This window comes from Delphinapterus leucas, chromosome 7, assembly GCF_059928025.1.
Source record: "Delphinapterus leucas isolate spDelLeu-1000000601 "Yukka" chromosome 7, BTC_Dleu_Yukka2, whole genome shotgun sequence".
NCBI lineage: Eukaryota > Metazoa > Chordata > Mammalia > Artiodactyla > Monodontidae > Delphinapterus > Delphinapterus leucas.
The window spans coordinates 37,020,833-37,036,328 of record NC_143135.1 but is presented as its reverse complement, the minus strand read 5'-3'; the positions used below and the strand labels follow the sequence as shown (position 1 = coordinate 37,036,328).

Genomic DNA, 15,496 nt, shown 5'->3' with positions numbered 1-15,496 from the left:
TTTAAGACAATTGCTAAACCTTAGGGAATTGTCCCAGAATAAAAGAAGATCATCCTCATGTTGTTTATAACACAGAAGCAAACTCCACATTTTGTTGCCATTTCTGAGTTTTCACGAAATGTGTAATATTGCAAAGCCCATGATACGGACAGAAGGATCAGCTCGTCAACAGTTTTATTAGTTTGATTTTCCTTTTAGAATTTGCTACCATGTTGTCTGTTTCCTCCGGGACCCCCTGTTTTCTTCTCCATTAGCGCTAACTAGAAAGAAGCTTAGCCAACAGATTCTAGAAGACGCCTTCCCTTTGCCCGTGGCTTCCTCCTCCTCCTCACTCTTTCCACAGCTGACACCAACATTCATTACATCCTCTGCACAATTTTTTTTAAACTATCTCTCTGTTTTTTTGAAAATTTCCCCCTATTTGAAAGAAAAGATCCAGAGACGTAGAAGTTACCACTTAAACTTTTATTTATGGCCTCTCCCACCCTAAGTATCGTAAATAATAAAGCATTTGTTACGGATTAGACTTTTAATAATTTTCTTCCAAAGATCTCTTCTAACTTCAGGTAAAGACTGTGATCACTTCTGAAGAGAAACACTGTCCAACTACCAACAAAAGGATGTTTGGGGAGGGGTTTCCATCTGGGTAGGATACTTGGCAAGTGCTTTAGGCCGATGAGAGACCTGAGAAACGGTGCACTTTTCACTCTTTCTTTTCCACTTGATGTGTAAGGCCCCCAAACCCAATACCTGTAGGGCCAAAATTTTTGGCATAGCAAACTGTGAACGAGAGAGAAGAGGACAGGGGAGAGAAGGGGCTGGTCAGCACCATCATTTCAGTTCCCTCTGCCTGAGCACAGTCCTTTTACCTGGGAGAGGCATCCTTTTGACAAATGTGTTTGTAAGTTAACTTTCAAACACATTGAACTGTATTTATTTTAGATCTGCTAATAAAACTGTTTATACTTCTTTGCACTTCCCTAGGTGTGTTCAGAGACATTTTCTCATTTGAGTCGACATAATCTGGCTGCCAGCTGCCTGCCCAGCCTCATCCCCTCCTGCTTCCGCCTCCGCCTCCCTGCCTGCCCTTCAGATACACACAACTGCTTGCAGTTCCTGGAACGAGCCATGATGGCCTGGCCTTGGTGCCTTTGCACTCACTGCTCCTTGTTCCTGGAACGCCCCCTCCCAAACCCACATTCACCCTTCAAGGCCCAGAGGAAGCTTCTCTTCTAAGAAGCTTCCCTTTTTGCACCCTGCATTGTGTAGCATCCTCTACTAGAGCTTGTACCACTTGAGAATGCAGTTACTTCTCTACAGGTTGATCTCCCTACTGGCTGTGGCAACATTTTAGAATTTTATAGCCTGTGAATGCTGAGCACCCTCTGTACCCTCTACTGCCAGAAGAAGGCAGCCCCTGTCAGATAGTGCATCAGTTTCCATCCTGTCTCATCCTGGGAGCTGGGCCACCTACAGTCTTGATTAGTAGCGTCCTCCCCCTTGCCTCTCCCCAACTCTTAACACACACATTTGGGGATGCTGAGGCACCATCATTGAGTGAAAGGGTGGGAGGACCCCGCTGAGAAACAGAAAAGGCCTAGGAGAGGCTCTGAGGGTGAGGACACATTGCCCTGGCCCTAAAGAGTCCCTTCTTCTTTGTAGCATCAGGAAGGAGCTAAGCCTCTATTGCCTCTCTGCAAGACAAAGGGATGATGGAGGCAGTTAGGGGCAGAGCTGTGAGGACCAGAAGGGAAACCAGCTTGTCAGTTCGCTTTTTGTGATCACGAAGTGATGTGCAACGTCAGGAACAGAAATGTCAGAAAGGAAGGAGGGAGAGAGCAAGGGAGGGAAGGAAGGGGGCTGGGAAAGAAGGAAGGGAGGGAGGGAGGAAGGAGATAGATGTGTCTTGATAAATTCAGGAGAGGCAGAACACAGTTCATCCGCGCACCCCGCAACGCTGTCACCCTTATCTGCCAGTCAAATGGACAGAGTGTTCAGGTTTTTGAAAGGAAATGTGATGTTTTTGTCCAGACCTAAGGCCTCTTCCAAGGCCAGTCAGGACACTGCTTCCTCCTTGTCCTCTCTCCCCCCAGGTGCTCAGGAACCACTGGGTATCTATAAGTATCAGGTCCCCCCAGATGTCCCTATGGAGGGGACCACAGCTGGGTCAGGCAGGAGGTTACTTTCCCTTAGGTGGCTTTGCTCCCCATCCTGCGAGCTCAAACCTGGCTCAGGCTGAGAATCCATGCCTCCGGGCAGACACAAGCCTCTCAGCAGGAACACAACTTCCCCTGCCAAGAACCCTCCCTGGGAAAACATCTCTAGAGAGTCTCTGGAACCACTCACCTTTGCAATAAAGTTCCCCATCTTTGTCAGTAACGTTCGTGGACTCTAGACTCTTCCCACAGATAGCACAGCGAAAACAGGTCTTGTGCCAAGGCTGCAGGGCACAGGAGAACAGGCAGGTGGATATTTAATAGGGCAGGCAGGGCATTTATTTCCATGTTAAGTCCCCTGACCGGCAGCATGTAAAGGCATGCCCTTGTCTTAACAGTTCACCCACCTAATTGGCCCCCGGAATAATTATTCTGGCTATGGGCTTGGCCAGCGATTCTTAGGACCCCTAAAAATGAATAGATCAAGGTGATTTCCATATGTATTCCTTCAGAACAGACTAAATAGAATAGGGCTTCCCATTTCTAGAAGATCCAAAATACTGAAGAGAGGGGAACTTGGACTTGAGGCAGTGGGTAACATATTGAATATAAAATGAAAAAAGAAAAAAGGTGAAGAAATGGGCAATCATCCAGGGAATTCAACTTCATTTTAACTCTTTGTGTATTTGTTTTTAATTGAAGTATAGTTGATTTACAATGTTGTAGTAGTTTTGGGTGTACAGCAAAGTGATATATATATATATATATATATATATATATATATATATATACTTTTTCAGATTCTTTTTCATTATAGGTTATTACAAGATACTGAATATAGTTCCCTGTGATATACAGTAGGTAGGTCCTTGATGTTTAACGTGTGTATACGTTAACCCCCAACTCCTAAGTTATCCACCGCCCCCCCCCGCTTCCCTTTTGGTAACCATAAGTTTGTTTTCTATATCTGTTACTCTATTTCTGTTTTGTAAATAATTTCATTTGTATCATTTTTTTAGATTCCACTATAAGTGATATCATATGATATTTGTCTTTGTCTGACTTACTTCACTTAGTACAATCATCTCTAGGTCCGTCCATGTTGCTGTAAATGGCATTATTTCATTCTTTTTTATGGCTGAGTAATATTCCATTGTGTGTGTATGTGTGTGTGTGTGTGTGTGTGTGTGTGGTATATATATCACACACACATATATAGCACACACACATTTATATACACCACATTCTTTTTTTAAATTTTTTTTGGCCACACTGTGTGACATGTGGGATCTTAGTTCCCTGACCAGGGCTTAAACCTGCACCCCCTGCAGTGAAAGCATGGAGTCTTAACCACCGGACTACCAGGGAAGTCCCTATACACCACATTCTTTATCCATTCCTCTGTTGATGGGCATTTAGGTTGCTTCCATGTCTTGGCTATTGTAAATAGAGCTGCAGTGAGCATTGTGGTACATGACTCTTTTTGAATTATGGTTTTCTCAGGATATATGCCCAGTAGTGGGATTGCTGGATCATATGGTAGTTCTATTTTTAGTTTTTTAAGGAACCTCCAGACTGTTCTCCATAGTGGCTGCACCAGTTTACATTCCTACCAGCAGTGTAGGAGGGATCCATTTTCTCCACACCCTCTCCAGCGTTTATTATTTGTAGCCTTTTTGATACTCTCCCTGTATTTCTGATGGAAGAGAGTTGCGTGACTTGGATCATCCAGAAGACTGTCTGCTTTCTTCATATCTGCGTGTCTTCTAGGCACAGCCCACGGTCCTAACCTGTATTTAAATGGCCTGTCCTGGGGTGGAGACTGCGCCTATATTTGGAGTCAGACACTCTCCGTGGGCTTCCTCCCCCTACTTAGTATAAACAGGATTTTTGTCTTTCTTCAGGCTCAGATCCTTTGGTGAACACCCTGGCTTCAGGCCTGAAACTGGAGCTTGTAGACAAGTGCGTGTTACTGTCTCAGACATCAGATGACTTTCCCTATTGCCAGGACATTTGTGAACGAGGATGCTTCTCACTGCTGTGGGGTGTTTGCTGTGTGCATCAGTGTGATGCCAATATCAGGCTGAGTTATGCAGTGGTGACAGCTCCCAGGGCTGACACTTTTCTGGAAGGATTGTGGACACAGGATAGGGGAGCCTGTGTGCCTTTGTTTCTCCAGAGCTCCTAGCTGGGTGCCTCCCCCTAGTGGGTTAACACTTATTGCATCGAATTCCATCCACCAGTTCCAGTTTCCTAGGGCACTGCAGGGTGACAGTCACAGCCCAGGAAAGTGGGTAAGGATGGGTGGCTCCTAAGTGGTTCCTGGGAGCTAAGGAGGGTCTGGCCTCCACCCACCCTCAGTTCCTACTTTCTTCTCTCATTCCTCCCGGCATCCCATCTGACTCACATAGAAGTCCTTACCTTGCCACCTCCCATCACCTTCTCAGCAGCATAGACTGACTTTCTGCATCGAGGGCACTTCTCCGACTCTCCGAACTTCGAAGTGAACTTGGAAGGGTTGCTGGTGGTGGCAGAGCGTGCCGGCTTTGGGGACCTGGTGGAAATTGACAAATGAATGAAACCTATAGACTTCCCTTGGCAAACAGTACTAGCTGTGTGACTTTGAGCAAGTTACTTAACTTCTCTGTGCCTTAGATGCCTCATCTGGAAAGTGGGGATAGTCATAGTACCTTCCTCACAGGGTTGTTGAGAAGGTTAAATGAGGCCACATGAGTAAAGCACTTAGAACAGTGCCTCCCTGGCCTGTTGTAAGGGCTGAGGAATGTTAGCCAGAATTCACTTACCTCTTTCCTTTCTGTTGTAAAGCACTTCACAAGTGTTCCACGTATGTTAGCTTGTATAATTACCCTTGTCTTGTTATACTGCTGTGATTGTTCGTTTAGGGTTTTCTATACCACCTTGAAACCCACGGGTCTGCTTTCCAAAATGAGTAAAAATATTACAGGGCAAGATGGGATCTTGACAGTTGATACTAAACAAACCATAGTCCAATGAGCTGATGCTTATCACAGTTCAAATTGTCACCCTGCATCCAAAGGTCCCCTGTCCTCTTGAGAGCAAAGTCTAAGAGAGAGGCACAGTAATAACCCTGTGATTCCATATCTTTTGGCGTTTCCTTGTACGTTTATCGTTTGAGCCTCACCATAACCCTCTAAAGGAGGCAGGGCTAGCTGGAGGAGAGCATGGGCCAGAGGGGTAAGTGCCCAAGGTTAGCAGCTCATAACTGGTGGAGCTGGGATGAAACCCAGGACTCCAGACTCTTCCTGGCTGTGCAGCACCACAGGAAAGCCCTAACGTAGAAGAGTGAGCTTTGAGTAATGTGAGACAGAGAATGCAGCTGGTATCATCTTTCTTTTTAAAATAGCATCTCCGGTTGGGCTTGAGTAGTGAGAAAAATTTATATGACTAGTCACACATCCCTGCAGTTTTCCAGGCTCTACCATGGGCTACTCTCTTTGGAAGGGACCAGATGACTCTTGACTCTTCAGATGCTCTCGCTATTCTCTGGGGGACACTGCCTCAGTTGGGCTGGGCCTTTCTGCCAGTCCCGCCACAGAGCTGAGCCCGGGTACCAGCTGGCCAGACAGCAGCTGCAGGCCAGTGACTGTCAGTGTATATATTCAGTTTTGGGCTGGAGGTCAGCATGATCATCATGTAGAGCAGACTGATAGATGGAGGTGGCACAGTGTGAAATCCTGGCTTCCCTAGGATAATGTTGGGGAAACCTCAACGTTGTACTGGCAACAGGCAGCACGGGAGACCTACAGAAAGTTGTAATTGTCTACTTCTGAGGCACAGCCCATCCCCACAGAGCCACTCCCCACTGCGATGCAGACGTTAGTTATCTTACAACCCAAGGGAAGAAATCTTTCAGTGACAGGCACACAGAGGATGGCCATTGCGTCCCTGCCATATTTATGTGATTTACACAAAAAATGCTCAACGAGGAAGAAAAGAGACTCCATGCAGTTTTGCGAAGGTCAAACAATAGAACATCTGTACATTCTGGGTTTTCTCTTGACATGCAAACCAAGAGCCATGGTGTAAAAGTAATTGCCCTTTTGAAAGGCAGATAATTTAAAGAGAGTCTTCGGAGAGATGACACATTGTTAGAACTTGGTCAGACTGAGTATTCCTATTGTCGGCAAGTCAGCAATAGAGTCCATTCTCCCACTTCCAGAAAACGTTGCCATGGGAACAGAATGAACTGTCCTGAAAGCTGGGGCTCTACGGGCTGGGAGAAGCGGGGCAGTAACTCACTGTTGGAACTGGAGGCCCAGGTGTTCACCCGTGTCCGTGCTGAGGCAGCCGGCACCTTGTCCATACCCGATCCCCTTGGGGCCGTACTTGCGCCCGTAGCAGACCTTACAGTAGATCTCTGACTCGTGAGCTGCCACTGTGGTGCTGTCCAGAGCCTTCCTGCAGGCCACTGTTGAGGAAAGGATGGTCAGGGGGTTAGCGTTGAGATTCCTCCCCGCCTTCCCTGCACCCCCAGTACCCTGACTGGGGCCAAGGGACTCAGCACAAGGGCCCCCCCCACCAGCCAAGAACACAACTTTGATTCCTGACCAGAGCATCTGTCCTGAGTCGTAGATTCCAAGGCAGTCCTGTTTCACAGATGAGGAAATTGGAGCACAGAGAAGGGAAGTAATGTTTTCAGTGGTACCCAGCTAGAAAGAGGTGGAGGCCAGGACTGGAACCTGGTGTGTGGTCTTGGACCAGCTAAGAATATTGTCCCTGAATGGGGACAACATGCACTCCTGAGTGTCTCACCACAAATGACATCGGGAAGTGTGAGTGTATTTGTGTGTGGGTGAGTAGGGGGTGAGGGGCTGAGGCAGGGGAGGAACTTATTTTTTTCTTAATCATATCAGAATCAGCATTGCGCAGTTTCTCTACTTAAAATGGATTTTGAAAAGCACTTTGATATTCAAGGAGGTAATTACGGCTGAGACTTCTTTTGATCCACTTCTGGAAGCAGGGGAGGCAATGAAGACCTGCTGTTAGGCTTATATTGGCTCAAGCCCCTTGGTTACTGTATATCACCTAATGTAAAGTATCCCCCATACTTTACCCTAGTATAGTTGTTATACACATGTTGTGTATATACATTATACATAGTATGTAAGACAATCCCCTATTTTTCCAAAGAGAAGATTAATAGAAAATCTTCTATTAATTAGATTTTTCTATTAATAGAAAAATTTTTGCCAACTTGAATTAAATAAACGTTTAAGGATATAAATGAAAGTGTCAAATACCTGCTTGTAACATTTAATTTAATAATATAGATCAACAATATATGGATTTGGAGATGTTACTTTTTTCTAATCTGACACAAATTCAGGAAACAATTGTATCCAAATTATTCCTCTGCATCTTCAACATCAGCATCTCCCTTCTCAACAGTGTCTTTCTGAGGCAGCTGACTCAGCTCTCCAGAGCAGCTCATCCCTACTTCTGTCTGTGTCTTTTAGAGGCAGACCTGTTTACCTGAGAAGGGGGCTGTCACCTGGAAATTGTATCTCAGCAAGAAGTACCTATTAGCAATAATATTAGGGCAGCATTAAAAAGTATGTAGGATCTCCACAGCCTAATACCTTGTTATATCGCTTTGTAATGATGATCCTTAAAGGTTGTTTAGGGTGCTACTTAGTGCTTGTAATAGTGAGGTCATATATCCACAGGAATAATAATATATGGGCATTCAATTTATTTGCCTCCTTTTTAAAAAAACAGTTCCATCAAGTGACCTCTATAAGCAATCCAGCTTTGAATGAGGTTGTTTCAGGCTAATATGCCTTTCTCAAGTGGTTATTTTTTTTTTTTTTTTTTAAAAAGTGTTATTGAATACAAGAGTGGGAGAAGAAGATAAGGTTGTAGATGAGGTAGGATTGGCCAGAGGTTGATGGTTATGTGGCTGGGGAAACAGGCGTATGGGAGTTCATTAAATAATTATGTCAATATTGTTTGTAAGAATTTCTATTAAAAAACAGATTAAATAAATGGAGTAATTGAGAGACTGTCCTGTAGCATGAGAGACTTTATAAGACTCTGAAGCCAAGGCAAACCCTTTTTATGAGGAATAATTTTGGGGGGAATTTGCCTTATATTTGAGCATGTAAGGTATACCTGTCTCTGCCCTTCCTGTAGCTGTCAGTTACTAATCTCCAGAACAACTTGGTTTTCTTTGGGTTTTTTTTTTCAGAACAACTTGTTGACTATTCATTTATGTTCTATACTCTGAGTTCTTTGAGGGCAAAACAGTTTTAATATCCCCAGAATGTAGCACAGAGCCTAGCCCAGAGTTAGTCCTCCGTAAACATTTGTTGAGTGAATGAATGAATGAATGAATGCATGCATGCATGTGTGAATGAAGATCAGTGACTTGTCCACGATTATACAGTGGTAAATTGCAGAGCCATGACTGGCCTCAGATCCTTTGACTTCTACTCCAGTGCTCATTCCCATCATTCCAGGACTGCCTATACCTTGTCTTGTCCTGGCCAATTCTATAGCCACTCCCTGGCTTCTGACTAGCTTTCACACACACAGGCACAGCAGAGCTGTGCTGTGTAATACCGTAGCCACTCACCCGCCACATGATGTTATAATGTGTATATTGGTGACATGTTGAAATTACAATTTTTTGATATATTGGGTTAAATGTTTTAAAATTAATTTCACCTGTTCCTTTTCACATTTAAAAAAATAAGTTTACTAGAAAATTTAAGTTTCCATATGTGGTTTGCATTATATATCTTTTGGACGGCACTGGTAGGGGGGTTAAGATTTGTATAGAAGTTTGGAGAACACTGGCCAGGAGACAAACTAAGGTAGACTCTGCCTCTCTGAACTCTATTTCCAGCAACTACAGGTTGACCTGTGGACAGACCACTGTTGTGACGATACTACAGAAAATCACGCTCCTCTCCAGGATCCTTCTGTCCACCACTGCAGAAACCTGTACTGCTCAGACCCCCATCCCACCCACAGGTTTTAAGGAGAATATCCAGGGGTTGAAAGGGATGCACCAGCAAATGCTCACATCGTTCTTCCATGGCTCCGTTAAACAGGGCATCCTCCTGCTGCCTGGGAAAACAAGACACCCCTCGCCATGGAAAGCATCCCCACCGTTGCCTGTACCCACTCAGACATCCAAGCTGATGAAAGGAGAATAAAGGCCTAGAAAATTGGATCTCAGATGAAGAAACCCAGCTTTCTTCTTACAACAACTTGTGTGGCAGGTATAACCATCTCTATTTTATAAATGGGGAAATTGAGGCTCACAATGGTGACTTACCCAAGGTCACCCAGTTAAAGTGCATGGTAGAGCCCATACTCAAACCCTAGTCATTTTCACTCCAACTCCAGTGTTCTTACCAATATTCCTTTCCCCCACTCTTTTTAAAGAACACTAGCTATATTTGGACAAAAGCCAGAGGGTTATGGAATGAACTCTCTTGAGCAGTGACTCTGGATCACTGTGATGATAGTGGTGAACCTGATGAATGTGTATGATGGCTTAAAAAGAATTACGTACGCATCATTAAAACCTAAAACATTAGTAAATCCACACACCCAATCACTCACGGCAGGTTCCCCCTATTGCTTGGTGACAGTTATGTTTGTTGTGGGAGGTAAGGGATAATGGAAACTCCTGCAGCAGAGAAAGCGCTACTATTTCTGGAGGATGAAGTGTCTCCATGCCCTAACAGATGGAGCCCAACCCTTGAAGTTCTGTTTGAAGCAGCTTGAGGCAACGTGATGCCTTGCGGCTGCTGGGCTGAGACATGGGGGCGGATGGGTCACGAAGGGTTGGGGAGCGCGCGTCTGCGAAATGTCCAGTAAAGCTAACCCTTAAGCCAGACCTGCTGGAGGGGAGCAAAGAAGGCAAGTGGCCAAGACAGAACTGCTCTCCTAAAATAGGACCAAGCTGCTAGGAAACTCTAGAAGGCAGTCGTGTTGAAGAGACTGGACTGGGAATCTGAAGGCACAGACTCTGCTCCTGGCTCTGCTGTAGATGCCAATGACCCAGCTTAGAGATGAGAAATGACTTGTCCAAAGTCACATGAGTTGGGTAGAGCCTGACTCCCAGGTGGACCACGGGGTTTTAAATGCCCCCCTGGTTTTGACATTTGTGAAACTGTGTCCAGCAGGGGACGGTAAAGATTCCCCTTGTCAAGTTGATGGTGCCCCAAACGCTTCCCTTTCCGACGCTTCCAGAATTGTCATCTGTTGCCCCCCAGCCTGACACAGGTTTTTTCTTAGGAAAGACCAGTTGCAGCTGGCTTCGGTGACTGCTGGCCTGTGGGGACAGCACATCAAGCCAAGTCCATCCTGGCTGCAGATAAGTGATGGCTTTCTTACTCTGTCAAGTCACACTTTGTAAATGTCGCCACTGGGTCAAGTTTTCACCACTGGGAGCTTGTTCTGACTTTGAGCTTCAGGGAAATGGCCTCTGAGCTGGACAAGTGGTTGGAGAGGGGGTGCTCAGGAGAGCGCCATCCTTTCTGTAGGTGGGGCCCCAAAGTGATATTCCTAACAAGTTCCCAGGGGATGCTGATGTTGCTGGTCCCCAGACCATACTTTGAGAACTACTGATACACAGTATCTGTGACTAAGTGTGAACTTCGAAGTGCTGAGGGGCCGTCATGGCATTCACCCAACTCACTGCAGTGGAAACAGGTCTTGTGGAAACTCCTTCCGTTGCACTGGATTTCTTCCGCATGGTAGACGGTCTTTCCGCAGGCTCCGCATTTTGCTCCTCCGCCCCAATTTGGCATCTTGAAGACTCTCTGGTCAAGGTCAAGTCTAACAGGACATAAAGCAAATACCCTAAATTTAGGTAACCTCCAGAGTGAGCCAATCCCAATCGACATATACACAATAATATATATAAAATAGGTAACTAATAAGGACCTACTGTATAGCATAGGAAACTCTACTCAATACTCTGTAATGGCCTATATGGGAAAAGAATCTAAACAAGAGTGGATATATGTATATGTATAACTGATTCACTTTGCTGTACAGCAGAAAGTAACACAAAATTGTAAATCAACTATACTCCAATAAAAATTAAAAAAAAAAAAAAAAAGAGTGAACCAATCCCTAGTAGTGCTGTGGTCTGAAGACCAGGATCCAGCCCCAGTTTGTTGGTGGTTCATTCATTCCTTCAGCAAATGGTTATTGTGTGTAAGTCATTGGATAAGCTCAGACACTCAGAGCAAGCTCTGAGCAAGTCACTTTACCACTTGGGGACTCAGTTTCCTCTTCTGTTAAATTTCAATAGCCCCAGCTCCTGTGTACCTCACAGGGTCCTTAGAAGGAATGGATAAGCTAGTTTTGTGTATCTGAAATTGTATGCAAATATTCAGTATTGTTATTTTCTTCCACCTAGGGTTTTAAAAATTATTCCATCAGAAGTGCGAATAACCTGTGAAAATGGTATTCTTATCTAGCTCAGTGCTTCTTGGGTCACCTTGGGTCTTGTTAAGATGCAGATTCTGGTTTGGTAGATCTGGGGAGAGGCAGGAAATTCTGCACTTCTAAGACTCCAGGCAGGGCTGTTGCTGCTAGGAGGGCACCACCCTTCGGTTAGCAAAGCCTTGGCTCATCTTGCTGATAAAAATACATAATATATAAAAACTCTATTCAGATTTATTTCATCTATCCATTCATTCCTTTTTAAGAAATATCATTGCCCAGGCAATGAGCTATGTTGGCACTGCACTAGATCAGTGGTTTGGAAACCTCCTCCTGCTTTCGGGGCTACCAGCAACTTGCCATGTGCATCGAGATGAACTTCATAGCTTCTATTTACCTCTGTTTTCCCACCTATGATATGAAGAGGGTCATTCTTTTCCTTGTTGCTTCACAGTGGAGTTCAGAGGATGTGCAGGAAGGTACTCGTCAGAGCTCACAGGGACAGGTGATGCTCCTGCAGGTCCTTGCACACCCTTCAAGCACCCTCTGCTACCAGAAGCTGCTGATAGCCAGCCCCAGGCCATCCTTGTCTCCCCACTAGAGAATTCTGTGTGAGCGATACTAGGCAAGGAGGGACATCAAGAAACTTTTTTCTCTTTCCTCTGTGTCTGTCTGTAAGTATGAATCCAGTTTTCAGTTTCCCCAGAGCGGAACTAAAATAAGTCATCAGTACTCAGTGAAATCTGAAATCCTGCCAGTCCCAGGGGGGCTGAATTTTCTCTGAGATCCTTCGGTTTCTAAGAAGCCTGGTGTTCATCTTGTCATTGACACCAAGCACTATCAGACAATTCCAAGTGGCTGCCTCTGACCTTCTCTTTCCCTTCTGGGAAGCTAGTCACCTTCTTATAATAGTTGGCAATTAACACTAAGCCTCCTGGGTCACCTGGTCTGGATTGTGTCGCCCAGCCTCGTAAGAAAGACAGGTTTTGCTAAGAAACAGAAGGTAAATAGCAAACAGACCATGGAAACCGATACTAGGACCAAAGGGAAACTCTCCACCTAAATGTCCTGCAAGGAGATTTTCCTGCTTCCAAAAGCAGGTTAGGTTAGCCAGGAACATCCTACCCTTCTCAGAGAAGCAGGTTCTTCTTTTTATTCAGTAAAATCTTAGAAAATAAGTTTTTTAAAAGGAAACATTTAGTGCTACTATTTCTGTAGTTCAGATTGCTTAGTTTAATGGGGAGAGTAATGGATTTTGAATTGAAAAGTTTGGGATCAAGTCTGCATTCATTCATTCATTTATTCATTTAATCACCATGCATTTACTACCTACCTATCATGTGTCAGACACTGCAGTAATTACTTGGTGAGGAATGAAGGAGAGGAAAGCTTATAAAAATGGGTAATTTGTGTCCTGTCCCCTAGCCTTGAGAAGCCTACATTCTAGTGAGAAAGATAGGCAGGAACCAGAATACTCTGTACCAGAAAAGAGGCTTATGAGAAGTGCTATGCAAACTCAAAGGAGGGCATGGCTACCGACATTTAGATTGGGGAGGAAAGCAGTGAGTTGTTGGAGGATCACAGAAAACATCACATCTAAATGGGGTTTTGAAGGGTGAATAAGAGTTCACCAGATAGAGAAAAGGGAAAAGGATATTTCAGGCAGAGAAAAGAGCACACAGAAAGGCATGGAGAACTTAATATGCCCTAAAAGAGCCCAAATTGTTTATTTTTTACTTTCAGGGGCAGAATAGGTTTTCAAGATTGCCATCTCATGTACAAACAAGATGAGGCATAAAAAGTAGACATTTGGGGGTAATTTTTTACCCAACTTCTTTTTCCAAGATCTACCCTTCTCTGACTAAAGATGGTATGTTTTTTTGGAAAAGGGTAGAATCATAATTTTCTTCGTGTTCATTTTGATCCTGAGTTTCACCATAATATAAAATAGAGGAGAAAGGCAGTATATATCCAGGAATGTGACAGTGACACTTGTGAAATTAATGATGTGAAATTTTTCAATGAAAACAACCCCAGGTCGAATTTCTCATTTCACATCTTCAATGGAGATTTCATTGGCATATCCTGCAAGTTAATGGGAAAGAGATATGCTTCTTAGGGGTGTGTGTGTGTGTGTGTCTTCAGCAATTGTCCACACATGACAGGTTGTTATCAAGTGATCATAAATATCTGACGTACATTTATCAGGACTTGAAACTCAAAATAGAAATCCATAAGCATTCGATTAAACAGGTGCTCAGTTCCACTTCTAAAGATGGAAATGTAGCTATGGGGGCCTAACACAGACGACGTCTCTGATTTCTTCTTCAGATGCTCAAAGGCCAAAAGGCAGCGTGTGTTGTAAAGCATCCTGAATTGGAAGACACACGTTCTAATCTTGACCTTGCGGCCTTAATGTGGGTCAAAAATGACGATAATATTGTGTCCTGCACTTTCCTCACAGGATCACTGTGAAGGTCATGGAAAGATGATGGAATTCAAAGCAGCACTGAGAAGCTGTTCAAAGGTAAGTCATTGTTCTTCACTTTATTTCAGTTTACTCAAATAGCACCGATCTGCTAATTAAGTCACTATGATTTGAAAGCACACGTAGGTCCTGGCTTACATATCTAACCTTCTCAGCCTCCTGCATTGCTTTGGAATTCCTGTGTCTCAACACTCCCCTAGCCAGGCCTGGAATGCGAGTTTACGCAGGCAAGATACCAAGGGGTGGGCCATTTGTTTATCAGCGTTGCCTGACACAGGCAAGGGTCATTGAAGGTGGGACACCAAATATAGGCTTGCCCGTCACTCAGCCCCATTTGTCACCTGGATCACAGTCTCCATCACATCACCTGGCACTACTCCCTGGGCCAGTCCCAGAGATGGCTGTGTTGTCACAAAGTCGTGTGTCAGGACTGAAAGGGGGGACAGTCGAATTCAGGAGGATGAAGCAGAATGCAGGACCCTGTGATGTCAACTAGGGAGAGGGTGGACTCCAGACTTTTAGATACCAGATCCCAGTGAGAGACTTACCTGGGTGGATTTCGTAACGAGTAGTGCTGTGGAAGAGATTATACTGGGAATGTGCTATAGTAGGGGCTGGAGAAGGCTGTAAACCGGATGCAGGAGGCCAGAGTTCTAGTTCTGTCTTGCCTCTTCAAAGCTGTGTGATCTGAGAAAACCGTGCAGGCTCTCTGAACTTCAATATCCTCTCTATAAAACAGGCATGATAGTCCCATCTGTTTCACTATTGCTGGGAGGACGGTAGCTGTTCGTGTGAGTAAAATCACTTTGTAAACCGCAGGATGTTATAAAATGTAAGAGCTAATGAGTTCTGCCACAACTCTAAGTTGTCACGTATCAGTCTGAATTTTTAAAACTATAACTGTGCTGTGTAACTTGGGCGCATTCTTCCTAATCCAACACTCTGGTTTTCTTTTTTTAAACTACCAACTGTGGAGCTGAAAGGTGATACCTTAGGGCAAAAGTGGGTGGTGTAGATAAAATGGGTGCTCAGTGATTCTGTTCTTTCTTTGTTAGGGGTCCATTAAAGAACCAGGGAGGGAACCTTAGGCTATGGCTTTGAGCAGAGACCTCCAGCGACAATGCTGTTTTCATCTCAGTGTTGGTTTATTTGGTTGTCCTATTAGGTGCCTGATTCCACATAGTGAGTTAAATTGTCTACACTGACTGAGGCAAAGATTTTGGATCATAGAAACACATATCTGGAATCTAAGTGATAATCACAATTATTACTAATATAATAATATTGTTATTAAAGCCATAGCGTCTGAAGCCCAGCCTTCGGGCCAGGCCCTATGGTAAATCTCATTTAAGCTTCACAACAACCCTTCAAGGTAGGTGCTTTTACAACATTCGCTTTAGAG

The 15,496-nt window shown here is 44.4% G+C and overlaps 1 protein-coding gene across 1 annotated transcript; it reads right to left on the bottom strand.

Moving 5' to 3' along the window:
- Positions 1 to 635: 635 nt before the first annotated feature.
- CSRP3 (cysteine and glycine rich protein 3) lies at positions 636 to 11,468 on the bottom strand. The gene is made up of 5 exons (XM_022583778.3): positions 10,852 to 11,468; positions 6,438 to 6,606; positions 4,578 to 4,710; positions 2,347 to 2,440; positions 636 to 780 (listed from the first exon to the last, which is right to left on the bottom strand). Exons 1-5 carry the CDS (start codon positions 11,111 to 11,113, stop codon positions 704 to 706), a joined length of 735 nt encoding a protein of 244 aa, XP_022439486.2. The 5' UTR covers positions 11,114 to 11,468; the 3' UTR covers positions 636 to 703.
- Between the last annotated feature and the right edge of the window lie 4,028 nt (positions 11,469 to 15,496).